This window comes from Engystomops pustulosus, chromosome 5, assembly GCF_040894005.1.
Source record: "Engystomops pustulosus chromosome 5, aEngPut4.maternal, whole genome shotgun sequence".
In the NCBI taxonomy this organism is placed as follows: domain Eukaryota; kingdom Metazoa; phylum Chordata; class Amphibia; order Anura; family Leptodactylidae; genus Engystomops; species Engystomops pustulosus.
The window spans coordinates 82,898,180-82,913,948 of record NC_092415.1 but is presented as its reverse complement, the minus strand read 5'-3'; the positions used below and the strand labels follow the sequence as shown (position 1 = coordinate 82,913,948).

The window sequence follows — 15,769 nt, the reverse complement described above, 5'->3', positions numbered from 1 at the left end:
ATAAACTCAGAAAAATATATCACTAAGGTATACTGGCTCTGTATTGTTGATACTGTAATGTTGTGATATTCTGTGTTTTTTGATAATTAATAATAACATATTATGATTGATAACTACATCAGTGCCTTTTCCTCCCAATCTTGATTACACTATCACAAATACACAATAAGATATTGGTAGCAACGCTATTGTACATTATGCTTCGTGCTTCTTAAAGACTGTTTTTGATAGTATTAAATTCTGTACATTCCCCTTTAAATAAAAGCAGCCTTGACTAAACATCTCCTCCCATTATCTTCTCCATAGGGCGGAACTACAGGGCAAACACTTCCTACAGAGATCACTATGTTTTACTGTTCACACTGCAAAGCTAAAAGGTAAGAAACATTTACAATCCCAGACTAGAGAATACCACTGATAAAAGCTAAATGCTAGTGCATGGTCCTGTGCTGTACATACTGTGCCAAGCTTCATGCTGAGCTTTATACTGCGGAGTGAAAGGAGTTTCCTTCTGGTTCCTGGGAATGGCTGTATTATGCAGCCAGGGAGGAAACTGTTCTGCTAAGGACACAAGAGCTGAACTTTAAACTAGTGCTAATCCTGTACAATCACAATAGCTGCACTTCTAATAAAACGCATAAGGATATGTAGACTATTTCTACTTTTATGTAGATAACTAGTTGCTTTTTCTGGAACAATCAGAAGGTTGATCATCAAAAGACAATGGACAGATTTTTTGTTAAACTTGAGGGATATTGGGGAACATTATATTTGTGTAACATTGTTTCTATTAAATCCTATCCTCATCCAATCCCTTCCCTTCCTTGGTTGAACTTGAAGGACAGGTGTCTTTTTTCAACCATATAAACTATGTTCCTTACAGAGTCTACAACTTCTGCTATTCCACTCATTCATGGACCTGAACTTTGCATTTTAACCCTTTCACTGGGAGAGTTACAACTGTCCGATAACTTTTCAGCATAATCTCCAAGAAAATCTATGGTGAATTAACATTATCCACATAGTATTCTGCATGAAGAACTGCCATGTTACTACTATATGGCAAATTATATAATAGTAGATAGTTATATATAATTATATATGTAACAGCTCAAACTGATTAATGGCCTTGCTAAATCTGAACAAGAGTTGTAACATAGATAGAACAAATATAAGAATCTTGGGCTGACAGGAACACTGAAACATGTTAGCAGTGTACCTCATTTCCAGTTGGATGCAATGCTTAAAGATGCCTATTGCACGGTATACATGCTTTTTCTAGGACTCGGCAAATCTTAGATTGTTAATACAATATATTCTGCTTGAGTTGTGAAATCTCTGTAAACTTTGACCTATGATCATTGTTGCTGAATTCTAAGCCTCTAACTGCATTTGTTAAATCTAACACCAGTTCAAGGCACAGAAGACCCTAGATTTAACCTCTGACACAAAAATGTCAGAACATGTACGTACACTGAGGGAGTCCATGGACAATATCTTAGAGGTAAGAAAGTATCCCATAAGAATTTTAATACAGTCGAAAAGAGTTGAGTGATGATTGGGTTTTGTTTCAGTTTTTATGTGGTTCTTAATTTGTAATTAATGTGTATTAATATTTGGTCACAATCATTAAATTAATAATACAGGCAGTCCCCGAGTGATGTACAAGATAGTTCTGAAGGTTTGCTCTTATGTTGAATTTGTATGTAAGTATACATTATAATTGTAACCTCGGCTAAATTTTTTGTTTTGCTGTCTGTGACAATTGGATTTTAAAAATGTTGGATTGTCATAAGAACCAGAATTAACAATAAAGCTTCATTACAGACACCTGTGATAACTGTTATAGCTGTTTATTATAGCCTAAGACTAAAGTACAGCACATTACCAACATCCAGAGAGCCGTTTGTAACTAGGGGTTGTATGTAAGTCGGGTGCACTTTAGTAGGGGACCGCCTGTATGTGAGAAAATGTTTTTCTTTATCTGGTGCTTCTGGCACATGAATAAGATCTTACAGATATTCCGTCTGAGAAATTCCATGTCACTGCACAACATCTACGCAGTCTGTTTTTAAAAGATTGTGGTTACCTTTGTACAGCACGTTAATATGTAACAAAGAGTCTAAAGTCTGAGTATATAAAATTAATTCTTTTATTTTAGGTGTAAAACTATATTTTTAATAGAATGGGTCTGAAAGCTCGGGGGGTTCCATATTCTTGGGACCCTCAGTCATTGCAAGTTAAATAAATTTGGATAGATGAACCAAGCTCTTGCACATTATAAATGCTGCTTTTATTAGTTAGGGATGAAATGTATTAAATTCAGACTATTTCATTAGTTGTGAACAATGTCATCTTTTGTTTCTATCTACCTCATTTGTGATTTTTTAATTTTTTTTATAATAAAATGTATCTTCGTTCGTTTTAATTCAGGGAAAACGGAAAGTCTGCTTAGTGGCACGTGTGGTGTCCTCTGAACCTGCCAAACAATCAAGGAAAAACAATCATTCAAAATATGAAACAATTGACGTTGTCTACCTAGATAACATCACTAAAATAGTACTAAAGCGGCCAGAGAAAAAAAATGCTTTTAGTTTTGAGGTAACATCATATTTGCTATTTTTCTTATAGTCATAATGATTACAATTCTATTGTGTTTATTATATATGTATAATATTTGTACAATAGCTACAATAGACTGGGCAAAACATGCAAAGGACAAAACAAGGCCATAACAATGTTCCAAAGTTTATTCAGACACCATGGGTGTTTATAGTAAAGTGTTACCATCATCCTTTATATTGTGTAACTATATATGTGGTGCCTAATTGTAAACTGTATATTCTTATCTATTGTTTGCTTTCAACACATTGAAAACATTGATAAAAGAAAATTTGCTTGGTTAAATAAAAGAGTGTTTAATCTCCTTAAAAATATAATTTTATTAAACATATAGGGGGTCATTTACTAAGGGCCCGATTCGCGTTTTCCCGACGTGTTACCCGAATATTTCCGATTTGCGCCGCTTGTACATGAATTGCCCCGGGTTTTTGGCGCACGCGATCGGATTGTGGCGCATCGGGGACGGCATGCGCGCGACAGAAATCGGGGGGGCGTGGCCGAACGAAAACCCGACGTATTCGGAAAAACCGCCGCATTTAAAATCCGAAAATGTGTCGCTTGGGGAGCGCTCACCTTCACCTTCTATGGGATGGTGCATTCCGGGGCGTTAAGATTATTTTCGGCGCTGCAGCGCCACCTGGTGGACGGCGGAGGAACTACCATCTTAAATCCCAGCCGGACCCGAATCCTGTGCAGAGAACGCGCCGCTGGATCGCGAATGGGCCGGGTAAGTAAATGTGCCCCATAGGATTTATATGCAGGAAAGATTTTCACTTTCACTTTGCAGAAGTACAAGCACACTCTGGGTCTGTAGCTGAACCCGGGAAAGGGTGATGGAATAATGCTATACATTTTTATAGCATATTTTGGTATTTAGCGTATTCAGTTTTACTATTTATTTTAAAAAACTTTAATCGGAAAAATAAGAAAAAAGCATATTGTTTTCACGTTTGTAGTTAATTATCGGCAAAGCAAACAGTATAGCAGAAAGTCAAAGATTGACCTGGACGTTCAGGCACCAATTCCATTTTTCACTCGCCACCTTCAAAAACCTCCTGTACAAATTTAATTTTTCTTTAAATTTTGCCATCTTCTGGCCCCAATAACTTTGGTGTACGGAGCTGTGGGTGGTGTAATTTTTTGCGACTTTTGATAGCGTTTTCATTGCTATAATTTTTAGTACACTGCAACCTTTGGATCACTTTTTATTTATTTTTTTTTCTTTTATATATTTCAAAATGGCAAAAAAAGTGCCATTTGGGCGCTATTTTCCTTTACGGGGTAAAACGCAGTGAAAACCGTTATTATATTTTGATAGATCGGGCATTTTCGGATACAGCGATACCTAATGTGTTTATGAGTTTTACTGTTTATTTATATTTATATCAGTTCTAGGGAAAGGGGGGTGATTTGAAATTTTAGTTTTCTTTATTATAATTTTTTTTTACTTTTTTTATTTTTACTATTTTTCAGACTCCCTAGGGTACTTAACCCTAGGTTGTCTGATCGATCCTATCATATACTGCCATACTACAGAATGGCAGTATATGGGGATTTTCCTCCTCATTCATTTCAATGTGCTGATAGCACATTGTAATGAATGGGTTAAAACGAGACAGGCTCGGGTCTTCCGATGACCCGAGGCTGTTATGGTGACGGATCACCGCTCCCCGATGACGTCACGGGGAGCGACGTTTCACGGCAAGATGGCTTTTGGAGCCGCCGCCGGCAATTGTCAGCAAAACACCGGCGATCGGTGCTAGCACCAATCGCGGGTGTTACTGGTAAGCCTTTGCTGCAACATGAAGTAAAGACTTACCGGCTATGGAGAGGGCTCGGCCTCAGGAAGGGGTTAAAGGAAATCTACCATCAAAATCAAGCATGATAAATCAGAGGCACTTACTCATAGATCCAGGCACTGTGACTGTGGTAATCCTTTCTTCTAAAATGATGCCAATGAGCCAGCAGGGATCCTTGAGGTGTTATCGGAAGCTCTCCATGTTGTAGCTTCACAGATTGTTACTGCACAGGAGCACTTGTGTGAGATTACATCAGGAAGCAGGAGGGGGAAGTGCTGAGGGAGCAGGGGGAGCTTGTGAAGCTACAGCATGGAGGAGCTGCGGTAACGCCCCATTAGCATAGCATCCTTAGCATAATTTTTTTAAATTGATTTCAGAAGGAAGGAGGCCATCATTAACAAATATAAGGAGATTACCACAGTATCGGTGCCTTGATCTATGAATAAGAGTCCCTTGTTTATCATGATAGATTTTGATGGTAGATTTCCTCTATAGACATTTTTTGCACATGATTTATATTTAAATGTCCAGAAATAATATCAAGAATCTAAGAATTGTAAACTATGGATATCACAGTTTATTTAACATTTTATTAGATGCCTTCCCTATGTATGTAGTACTTATGAACATTTTTATTTTTGATAATTTATGATAAGGGTTTAGCTAGTCTGTGCTGTCCTATACACTTTACTCTTGATTATTGAATATCTGGTTTTGTCTTTACGGAAATTCTCCACTTCATACAAAGGCTTCAAAATGTATCTATTTGCAGATGTATAAAGAAGTTTGTTCTGCGCTGGATGATGCTGGACAAGATGATTCTGTATTGACGGTCATAACAGGTACTGTTCCTTATTTATTAGCACATGAAACATGTTTCCAACAAAAGCCTTTACATGACATGCCCGTCATCTAGACTATACTCCAGCCCTCTAAATTTCAGGAGGGAAAGCAAATGATGCCCAGAACAGAAAATAGGGATCTCTGAAGCAGCTCTGTGTCATGTGTGAATACAGTGCATGAATAAAGCACTACATTACAACTTCTAGTATTCAGATTGGTAATACCACCAACAGAAAGCTCTGGCAGCATTATAACAAAGGTGCTATAAATGAATCTTGGCCCATTCATTCGGATACATGTAGGTGCTCTTCTACAGTTTAAGGCTATATTCACACTGCCATTGCCCGCCCGTACCGTACCGGGCAACGGCAGTGTACGGGGAGAGGAGGAGGAGGTGAGCGCTGCTCACCCCCGCCCCTCTCCATAGCAACCTATGGTGCACGGCGCCGTATTACGGGAAAAGATAGGACACGTCCTATCTTTTTCCCGGGTATGGAACGGTACAGTGCCGCACGTGTGCTGCACCGTACCGCTCCCGTAGGGTGCCGTGCGCCCATAGAAGTGTATGGGGGACGTATATCGGCCGTATATACGTCGGCCGTATATACGTCCCCCATACGTTAGTGTGAATGTAGCCTAAGAACATTTTCAAATTAAAATGTATGCAGATTAACTGAAGAAAAATGTTGGTAGTGATTCAAGTAATGATGTGTAGTACAGACAGTCCCCAGGTTACGTACAAGATAGGGTCCGGAGGTTTGTTCTTAAGTTGAATTTGTATGTAAGTCGAAACTGTATATTTTATCATTGTAGATCCAGACAAAAAAAAATTTGGCCCCAGTGACATTTGGAGTTTAAACATTTTTTGCTGTAATGGGACCAAGGATTATCAATAAATCTTCATTACTGATACCTTACAGCTGATTATTGCAATCTGGGGCTATAGTAAATCATCCAGAAAGCTTCACCAGAGGTTAGAGGGGTCTGTCTGTAACTATGGGTTGTCTGTAAGTCAGGTGTCCTTAAGTAGGGGTACATCAAATACACGACATTATAGTAATATGGAAAAATAACATCTTGAAGTAGGCACTAGCGTGTGAGTATTTTACTCATTATAAATAATGTACTGAGAATTGCGGCTCCATTCAAATTTCAACAAACTTAATCAACACCACTGATTTTCAGAACAGAGGCCAAGTACTCATCTATTAGTATGGCAAAGTCTGGTACAACAGTTCAGCTTCAGTAACTTCGGTGGACTAAGTTGCAGTACAGTACATAATAGAAAAGTTCCTTTTACCTCCACATTTAATGTATATGAATTACCTACTATACTGAGGCTAGGTTCATATGTGTCCACTTTTTAAAAATTATTGATATTGTTAGTGTAAGGAAAAGTTATACAATGTTCCAATATATTTTCTGTATCAATTCCTCACGGTTTTCTAGAACTCTGCTTGCTGTGCTTCTATAGAAAGCTTCCATGTTTACTTGCAGTGGATATAATCTGTCCATTGTGATGTGATAGACACACAGGTGCACGAGCTGGTGTTATCATAGAGAGTAATCAGAGCCGTGTGATAATAGCAGCTCATGTACCTGTGTGTCCACGACGTCACCATCCATCTACTGGAAATACACATAGAAGCTTCTTTTAGAAGAACAGCAAGAAGAGACCTAGAAAACCATGAGGAATTGATACAGAAAGTATATTGGAACATTGTATAACTTTTCCTTACATAAACAATATCAATTATTTGCTAAAAGGGGACAATCCCTTTAATGTTATAATCTTCTAAATATACCAGTGCAAAATTGTTTGTAAAGTGAATTAAAACAGTATATCTTTTGTCCAGGACAAGGTGACTACTTTAGCAGTGGCAATGACTTAAACAATGCCCTTCGTGCTTTCAAAGGAAGTCCTGATGAGATGGTGAAAGAAACATCAGGAGTAGTGAGGTACTAAAATATCAGTACTCTGACTCCATTATTCCTACTGAATGATTTAGCGAGCATTATGATTTATTTAAGGTGTATTTATACTGTAGTAGGAGACAGATGATTTTAATCTGAAAATTAACATATTCCTGCTCTTAATAGGAACTTTGTGTGTAAAGTCATTGATTTCCCCAAACCTCTTGTAGCTATGGTAAATGGGCCTGCCATTGGGATTGCCACAACTATACTTGGTCTGTGTGACCTTGTGTATGCTTCTGATAAGGTAAGTTACTTGATCAATAAAATAACATGCAGTGTGTAGTGTAGATATGAGCTCTTTATTAGAGATGAATGGATCTGAACTTCCTGTTCGGACGCCCCCGCGCGGCCCGGATATATTGCCAGATTGACTGCTGAACAGCCAATTCAGGAAATTAACCCCACTAGCTATGGCTATGATTGGCCAGTGGTGTCCCCTTCGCCAATCACAGCCATGGCTAGTAGATATGGGAGTAAATTTGGCTGTTTGGCAGCCAATCCGGCAATATGCCTGGGCACGCAGGGTGCACCCCAACCGAAACAGGAAATATGGATCTGCTCATCTCTACTCTTTATAACCTCAAGGGGTTTCACTACTTCTGCAGTCATGAGAGTTAGTTGTAGTTTAGTAGCCAGCATAATATGTAATAGTAGATCTCCACCATTTTAATAAAATGTCTGGTGACAAAAACTTGTATAGAAGCATCTTAAACACATATGTATTTAGAAATTAGTTGAAAATATGTGAAAAAATATATAATTTGCCCTTGTTGGATCTGGAGATCATTATGATAATGATGATACCAAAAAAGTTCCTTTAAAAAGCTGCAAAATAAAAATAAAAAAATCACATGGCATATTTATTAGTTATACCCCGACATAAATCTGTTGTGATTATGGCCATTTAACTTGTGTAGTTTTATCAAGATTTGAAGACAGGTTTTAGACATTTATACAAGCTGTACGACAAAGAGGATTTTTTTGAAATGCAAAAGGGGCATTATCTCAGTGTTTGCACCAAAGACTTCCGAAGGGGTGGTGTGCAGCATTTCCCTGATTTCTACAGGGTTTGATTTTAAATATTGCAAGCAGTCTCCAACATTTTCTGCCCACTTCCCACCCGCTCCCATTTGGCTGCAGGCCTTTTCATACCCAAAATGGCATGCGGGGTGCAAACATGTAAAATGACCACTGATATAATATTAACCACTTTGTGCACAATATTATGTAAAAATGTCTCCTCATTCAGGTAATATGCTGTCCCTAAAGGGATTACCTAATTTTTCATATGTGTACAGGTACAGAGTTCTCACAGAGCACAGAATTCTGGGGAAAAACTGCATTAGTGAAAATGATGTCTGCAGCCAATGTCAAAGATTGTTCCTAGATTATCCAATCCTTCTTCAAAAGTTTCTATGCTCAAAAAAATTGTTTTAAAATGTTTTGTTAGAATAGAAACCCACTATGTAGTGTCCCAGTACTGCATCAGTAAAGGGAATAAGAAAGTAACATGCTGTGTTAATATATGATATACTGTATATAATAGACTCCGATAACTGTTAATCCCTTGTCTCTGATGTAGGCAACTTTTAATACACCATTTAGCAAGTTAGGACAACATCCTGAGGCATGTTCCTCTTATACATTTCCTAGGATTATGGGTTTGTCTAAGGTAAGTCATTGTTTTATTGGAAGGATCCACCTTACACCTTATTGTTAATTAAAAATAATTTAACTTTTTCTTGATATTTAGGATCTTTCAAATAATCTCCCCTCCTCCCTACTCTCCAATTGTTCCTTTTATGACCTTCTCTACATAAAAATAAAAGTGTGGTGTAATATCACATTAAAAGAAAAATAATAATTGTGTGATGTTATAAAACTGATCAGGTAATTTCCCCTCATAGTATTAAAATGAAATATTTGTAATAGGAGAGTGGTGTATTAAAGGAGTGTTCCTATTTCAGCAAATTAATATTACTGTTTGTATAAAGTTATAATTTTTCAATATCGTTTATGCATATATTCCTCATGGCTTTCTAGATTTCAGCTTGCTGTCATCTTTATAGAAAGCCTTATTGTTTAACCCCTTCAGGACTCGATCCCATGCTTAAATATTTTTAAAATTTTTTTATTTTAATGTTTTAAACTTATGGGGGGTTTTTTTCACTTTTTTTACTTTATACAAACTTGAACCAGTGATGCCCTGAATTTTCATCATACAAACAATTATATTTATTTGCTGTAATGGGAGCACCCGTTTAATTAATTAGTTTTGGTTTGCTAGTAATGCCATTGTAGTGTAAATGTAGTGGTGTTAGGGGAGGGGGTGTTATATGAATTATTATCACATATCTATGTAAATATTTAACATGGTTTATTAAAAGTTATGTCAAGCTGGTCAGCAAATTAAGCTTAGGTTAAAGGCATCACACACTCTCCAATGAGTGGTGCCTGAGTGTTCCTCATGTCCTGCCCAAAGGTTTACATTACTGTTATTTTCTGGATTCCTGTGTTTTGCCCCTGGATCACTTGGACCACTGTTTCTACTTTTATATTCTGCTTGAGTTGATCCCTGTCAATATCTGCCTGCCCTGACCTCAGGCCATATTTTGGATTCTGTATGCTTGCAGCCTGCCCCAACCCCAGTTTATCCTTCCATATATAAGGAAAAAGAGTAGTGAGAGTAGTTACAACTGCTGGAACATGTGCCAGTATTCCATCTGCATGTTGCACTTGCAGGATCTCGTGTTGATTGCACAGGGTTCCCTTATCTTGTGGACTGGTTATAAACTTCAAAATAGGAAAATAGCTTTAAGTGAAAAGGTCATAGACCAATGTTCTAGGAATCAGTGGTAAATTTGGCAATCTTCTTCTATATACTATATAACTGTTAATGGACATTTATTTTCTTACTGTTCACATACCGGAAGACAAGTATTGACTTTGTATTCACTGTCCAGGCAACTGAGGTACTACTTTTCAACAAGACGTTGACTGCTCGTGAAGCCTGTAATGTAGGCCTGGTGACTGAAGTCTTTCCTGATGCTACTTTCAAGAAAGAAGTTTGGTCAAAACTGATAGATTATGCAACTTTACCAAAAAATGTAAGTAGATATTACAGAAAGGTATAGCAGTGTCCCCAAGCAAGTGACACAGGAGCCACGTGTGGATTTTCAGGCCCTTTTCATACGGCTCTGCAACTGGCAGGAGGCCCAATAGTGTGCCCTAATTGCATTGAATAATGCTTCGTATTGAAAATATTTTCCCTGACAATTAATACTATGGTAAAAGCAGGGTAAAACCTCTATTAACCCCTTACCGACGCACGCCGTAATAGTATAATATATAGCAAATTGCAGCAATGATTTGCGAGTGTTTTCCCGCCGATTAGCGCTGGCAATGCTGTCGATGGCTTCAAAAATATGGCGGCGCATGGGTGGGAGCTCTGGCTTCACTGCAGGGGTAAAGGAGGTAAGATGGCCGCTAATTGCCCCTCCACTGGATGCTGACTGTAGACAAGCAGACAGCATCCAGAGGCAGGGAAACTCTCCAGATGGGAGTGCTGCTCAAATAACAGCTATCTAGCAGGAGTGTTGCCCTGTTGTGTGTCATCTCTGACATGCATGTGACCTAAGTGCTAATATAACAAACCTAAATCCTAAATATACAGGCATTCTTTGGAAGTACATATGTGATCCACTTGCATTCATAGTCAGATTTCTCTGGCTTTTGTAGATAAACTTTTTCTCAGTTAACCCCCTTCTCTACTTGGTTATAACACAGAACCAAGAAATTACTTCACATCTGTTTTGTGTAGCCATGATTTCCAGCATAGCATACTAACCCTATATTTATTAGGCACTATTCAGATGTCGTTTTATTTTTCATTAACCTGTTGACCCCTGAAAAAATTGGCAATAGGTTGACAAAATAAAATGGTTGGAGCATTAATTTTTTTTTGCAGGGGTACCAGGTGTTTTGGCATCTAATTTTTGCAAACAATCATGGAGATAGAATATGGACACTCTTATGTGAATGAGCTGCATATTTAAAGTAAATCTACCATGAGTTTGACTGACGGAAGATGTCCAGCAATACACTCACCGGCCACTTTATTAGGTACACCTGTCCAACTGCTCGTTAACACTTAATTTCTAATCAGCCAATCACATGGCGGCAACTCATTTAGGCATGTAGACATGGTCAAGACAATCTCCTGCAGTTCAAACCGAGCATCAGTATGGGGAAGAAAGGTGATTTGAGTGCCTTTGAACGTGGCATGGTTGTTGGTGCCAGAAGGGCTGGTCTGAGTATTTCAGAAACTGCTGATCTACTGGGATTTTCACGCACAACCATCTCTAGGGTTTACAGAGAATGGTCCGAAAAAGAAAAAACATCCAGTGAGTGGCAGTTCTGTGGGCGGAAATGCCTTGTTGATGCCAGAGGTCAGAGGAGAATGGGCAGACTGGTTCGAGCTGATAGAAAGGTAACAGTGACTCAAATCGCCACCCGTTACAACCAAGGTAGGCAGAAGAGCATCTCTGAACGCACAGTACGTCGAACTTTGAGGCAGATGGGCTACTGCAGCAGAAGACCACACCGGGTGCCACTCCTTTCAGCTAAGAACAGGAAACTGAGGCTACAATTTGCACAAGCTCATCGAAATTGGACAGTAGAAGATTGGAAAAACGTTGCCTGGTCTGATGAGTCTCGATTTCTGCTGAGACATTCGGATGGTAGGGTCAGAATTTGGCGTCAACAACATGAAAGCATGGATCCATCATGCCTTGTATCAACAGTTCAGGCTGGTAGTGGTGGTGTCATGGTGTGGGGAATATTTTCTTGGCACTCTTTGGGCCCCATGGTACCAATTGAGCATCGTTGCAACGCCACAGCCTACCTGAGTATTGTTGCTGACCATGTCCATCCCTTTTTGACCACAATGTACCCAACATCTGATGGCTACTTTCAGCAGGATAATGCGCCATGTCATAAAGCTGGAATCATCTCAGACTGGTTTCTTGAACATGACAGTGAGTTCACTGTACTCAAATGGCCTCCACAGTCACCAGATCTCAATCCAATAGAGCATCTTTGGGATGTGGTGGATGTGCAGCTGACAAATCTGCGGCTACTGTGTGATGCCATCATGTCAATATGGACCAAAATCTCTGAGGAATGCTTCCAGCACCTTGTTGAATCTATGCCACGAAGAATTGAGGCAGTTCTGAAGGCAAAAGGGGGTCCAACCCGTTACTAGCATGGTGTACCTAATAAAGTGGCCGGGGAGTGTAGATGCCTGTTTCTTTATGCACTAATTGGAACAGTTTTTAAAAAATATCTAAATGAGCCAGAGGCGCTCAGGCTGACATTGCCTGAGTGCCTCTCGGCTTCCCTGTTTTTAATTCATTCTGCCCCCCTTGCTATAAGCCTAATCCTGCTCCCAGCTGAGCAACTAGGAGACAGCACACCCTTTCTCCACGCCCCGGCTGTGATGTCACCGGCTGACCGTCCTTTAGGCTTTAAAGGGAACCTGTCACCAGCCCAAACACTTGTAAAGTACAAAAAGTACCTTATATGGCCGCTTCCCTTGTTGCTGGCCATGTCCATGACATCCAGAAAAATGAACTTATATCTTCTGTTGGTATCCAGTTAGGGGGTAGGGTTATCGTCCCAACAGACAAGCAGGCATTGGCCCTCACGGCCGCATCATCACCTAACCCTTATAGCCGCTACTTTTAATATTTTGTAATGTAAACTATATCAGAAATTGTCCAATTTAGTCAATTAAAATTAACAAATATTGAGAATTTTGAATTTGATGCATTGTATTGTATCTTTCTTTAGTGCTTGGCCCTGTCCAAACAACTGATACGTAAAGTAGAGAAAGAAAAACTTCATGCGGTTTGTGAAAGAGAGTTTGAGCTTCTGAACACAAGAGCCTATTCAGATGATGCCATTAACGCAGTGCAACGTTTTTTCCAACGCAAGTCACAGTTGTGATGTCCATTTTTCTTGTAGGCCATAACCAGATGCCATATATTGCACAAAGCACATGTTCAGTAATATCGGTAAAAGGATCACATTTTGCAGATTCTGTTATCTTTTCTCGGTAATACTTTTTATGCTTTGTGATTAAGTCTTATTTCACATTAAGATATTAGTAAAACAGTTTTGCAAAGTGCAGTTTGCACCAGTTTTGGTAGATGTGGGTCGTTATATCCAGCATTGTTACATGCTGAACGTTCTAAATGATATGTTTCTTGCTTCCTGGGTAAGAAAGGAAAACACACGTAAAATAAATATCTACTAATTGATACAAAAACAAGCTTTTTTTGTAAATGGTGTAATAAAAAATGGATTATGAAAGACAAAAAGGCATCTCTGTAGATGTTTACAGATAAAGTGCGCCATTACAATATATCTTACTTTTAGCATTTCTGCCTGTCTCAGAGTCAGTACAGGCTCAGCTCATTGGTCGGCTTGTTGTACAAACTCAAAGGGAGTTTCTTCTGGTTAAAATGCAATGTGTCCAATGTTTCTTTACAGTAATAGGCATTGCACATAATAAGTCCACGCTATTAAAGCCACCAATTGACTATATTCTTATGTGCATGGATATGGTTCAATATTGTCTTTTTGCACTACAATCCTTCTGACTTTATTCTTTATACATTGGTCAGGCTGCCTTGGAATTTTTTTTTCAGGTTTTTAGCTCTGCCTTTCCTACCTTTTACAATAAATTTGCTATAAAAATGTAATTTTACTTCAGAATAACAGATTACTAATCTTAAAACTTCACATTTACACAATGGACAAAATCAACCATAATTGCTCATGACCACTTAAAAAAAATAGAACATGCTCTCCTTTCACAGAGCCAGTACTCGTTTTTACTGCCCTGATTAACCCTTTAAAGGGGTTGTCCAGCAGTTGGTAAAACATGGCTGCATTCTAACAAAAACATTGCCACAGCTGACCATGGTTTGTGCTGTTATATCAGGTCAGCTGTACGAAGATGTATGGTGGCTGAGTTGCAATACCACACACTACCCTTGGTCAGGATTTGGCATGGTTTTTGAAAGAAGGCAGCCATGTATTTCCACCTCTTCAACTCCATACAGAAAAACAAAGAGCATCTAAAGACTGAAGAATATAAATCTGATATGAAAAAAAAAAAAAATGTTTGGCCGTTTTTATTAGCTCAAGGAAGGATTTCAATACTATGGTGATACCTGGATCTCATAGTAGATATTAATTCCCATTGATATTTCACAACCTTGACTATTCTGGCAAAATATAGAAAATAATACTGTTTTAAACCCATTCACACAAACCTGACACCTCCCTTCACCGCCTAACTGTTTTGCTATACAGAGACTCAGTAGTTATGGTTATGTCTTCACAGACATAGTCTCTTGACCCTTGTTGCAGTCTGCAAACTGTAGTAACCGCCCCGTTTTCCTGAATGTTGTGTATCTAAGCAAGGAGAGGTCGGTCACCTTTTGTCCTGTTTTAAAGGGGTATTCTCATCTGAGCATTCACATTTTATTCATTTTCCATATGTAAACATTTCTTCAATTGGATGATAAGTTCCTGTGTCAAGATAATTTCTCATAACTGTAGCCATGTTGTCCCTTAGAAACAAGATGGCTTCCTTGGATATGACAACCCCGCACTGGCAGTGATGGCCAGACATGCACTATTGAGCCCTGCCTGCCCACCTGGATTCAGCAATCATTACCACAGGACCGCTGTGGGACATGCAATAACTCCCTGACATTTCATATAAAAAAAAAAACCTTTTGCAATCATCCCAGCAGAGGTGGTTGTATCAAAGGAAACAGTCTTGTTTCTAAAGGACCATATGACTACATTTATGAGAAGTTATCTTCACAGGTAATTTTTTTTTAAATAACATCTAATTGAAGAAATGTGTATATATGGCAGATTAATGAAATGGAATATAAATTCCCAGATGAGAATAACCCTTTAACTGTGCGCTTGGACACAATACTGGCAAATAGATCTCTTGGTTATTTTCCTACAACTTGGAAGTTTAGGCAGGAACCCTGACATCATATAAAGAAAAGGCAATCACCCAGGTAGTTAAAGAAAAGCTGCTTTCAAACGACCGAGTGAAAACAGCCATATGCAACCTGTGCCTATGAAGAGGGGAGAGCAGTGATCACTCCCCTTCTCTCTAGCACACTGCTGTATGCATGCCCGGGCCCCAGTAGTGTGAAAGCAGCCTAAGGCTCGCTAAATGCAAAGTGCTTGGAGTTCCATGCTGAATTGATGGATTCTAAGAAGGCAGGATGAAGGATGGCCACTTGTTGGAAGTTTCAGGGGGTGGTTCAGAAAGAGCTTTGTTAATAGCTGACAGAACTAAGGAAAGGTCTCAGGAAGGAGCAGGGGGATGGACTATTGGTCTGAGACATAACAGGGGTTGATGAAAAAATGCGTAATGGAATTGTGTGTTAATTTACACAAAGTTAAAAACAATGCAATTAGGCAAATCTCCT

The 15,769-nt window shown here is 38.9% G+C and overlaps 1 protein-coding gene across 1 annotated transcript; it reads left to right on the top strand.

Annotated features, from left to right (window-relative positions):
* The first annotated feature begins 293 nt into the window (after positions 1 to 293).
* On the top strand, positions 294 to 13,621 carry LOC140132995 (enoyl-CoA delta isomerase 2-like). The gene is made up of 9 exons (XM_072152507.1): positions 294 to 377; positions 1,412 to 1,504; positions 2,434 to 2,601; positions 5,194 to 5,263; positions 7,121 to 7,223; positions 7,365 to 7,485; positions 8,824 to 8,913; positions 10,205 to 10,348; positions 13,092 to 13,621. Exons 2-9 carry the CDS (start codon positions 1,454 to 1,456, stop codon positions 13,245 to 13,247), a joined length of 903 nt encoding a protein of 300 aa, XP_072008608.1. The 5' UTR covers positions 294 to 377; positions 1,412 to 1,453; the 3' UTR covers positions 13,248 to 13,621.
* Positions 13,622 to 15,769: the final 2,148 nt, after the last annotated feature.

Excerpts from the sequence above, each read along its gene's own strand:
- LOC140132995 (XM_072152507.1), top strand. The coding sequence starts at position 1,454 with ATGTCAGAACATGTACGTACACTGAGGGAGTCCATGGACAATATCTTA. Across the intron at positions 2,602-5,193 it reads AAAATGCTTTTAGTTTTGAG|ATGTATAAAGAAGTTTGTTC; the intron begins GTAACATCATAT and ends ATCTATTTGCAG. Across the intron at positions 5,264-7,120 it reads TGTATTGACGGTCATAACAG|GACAAGGTGACTACTTTAGC; the intron begins GTACTGTTCCTT and ends TCTTTTGTCCAG.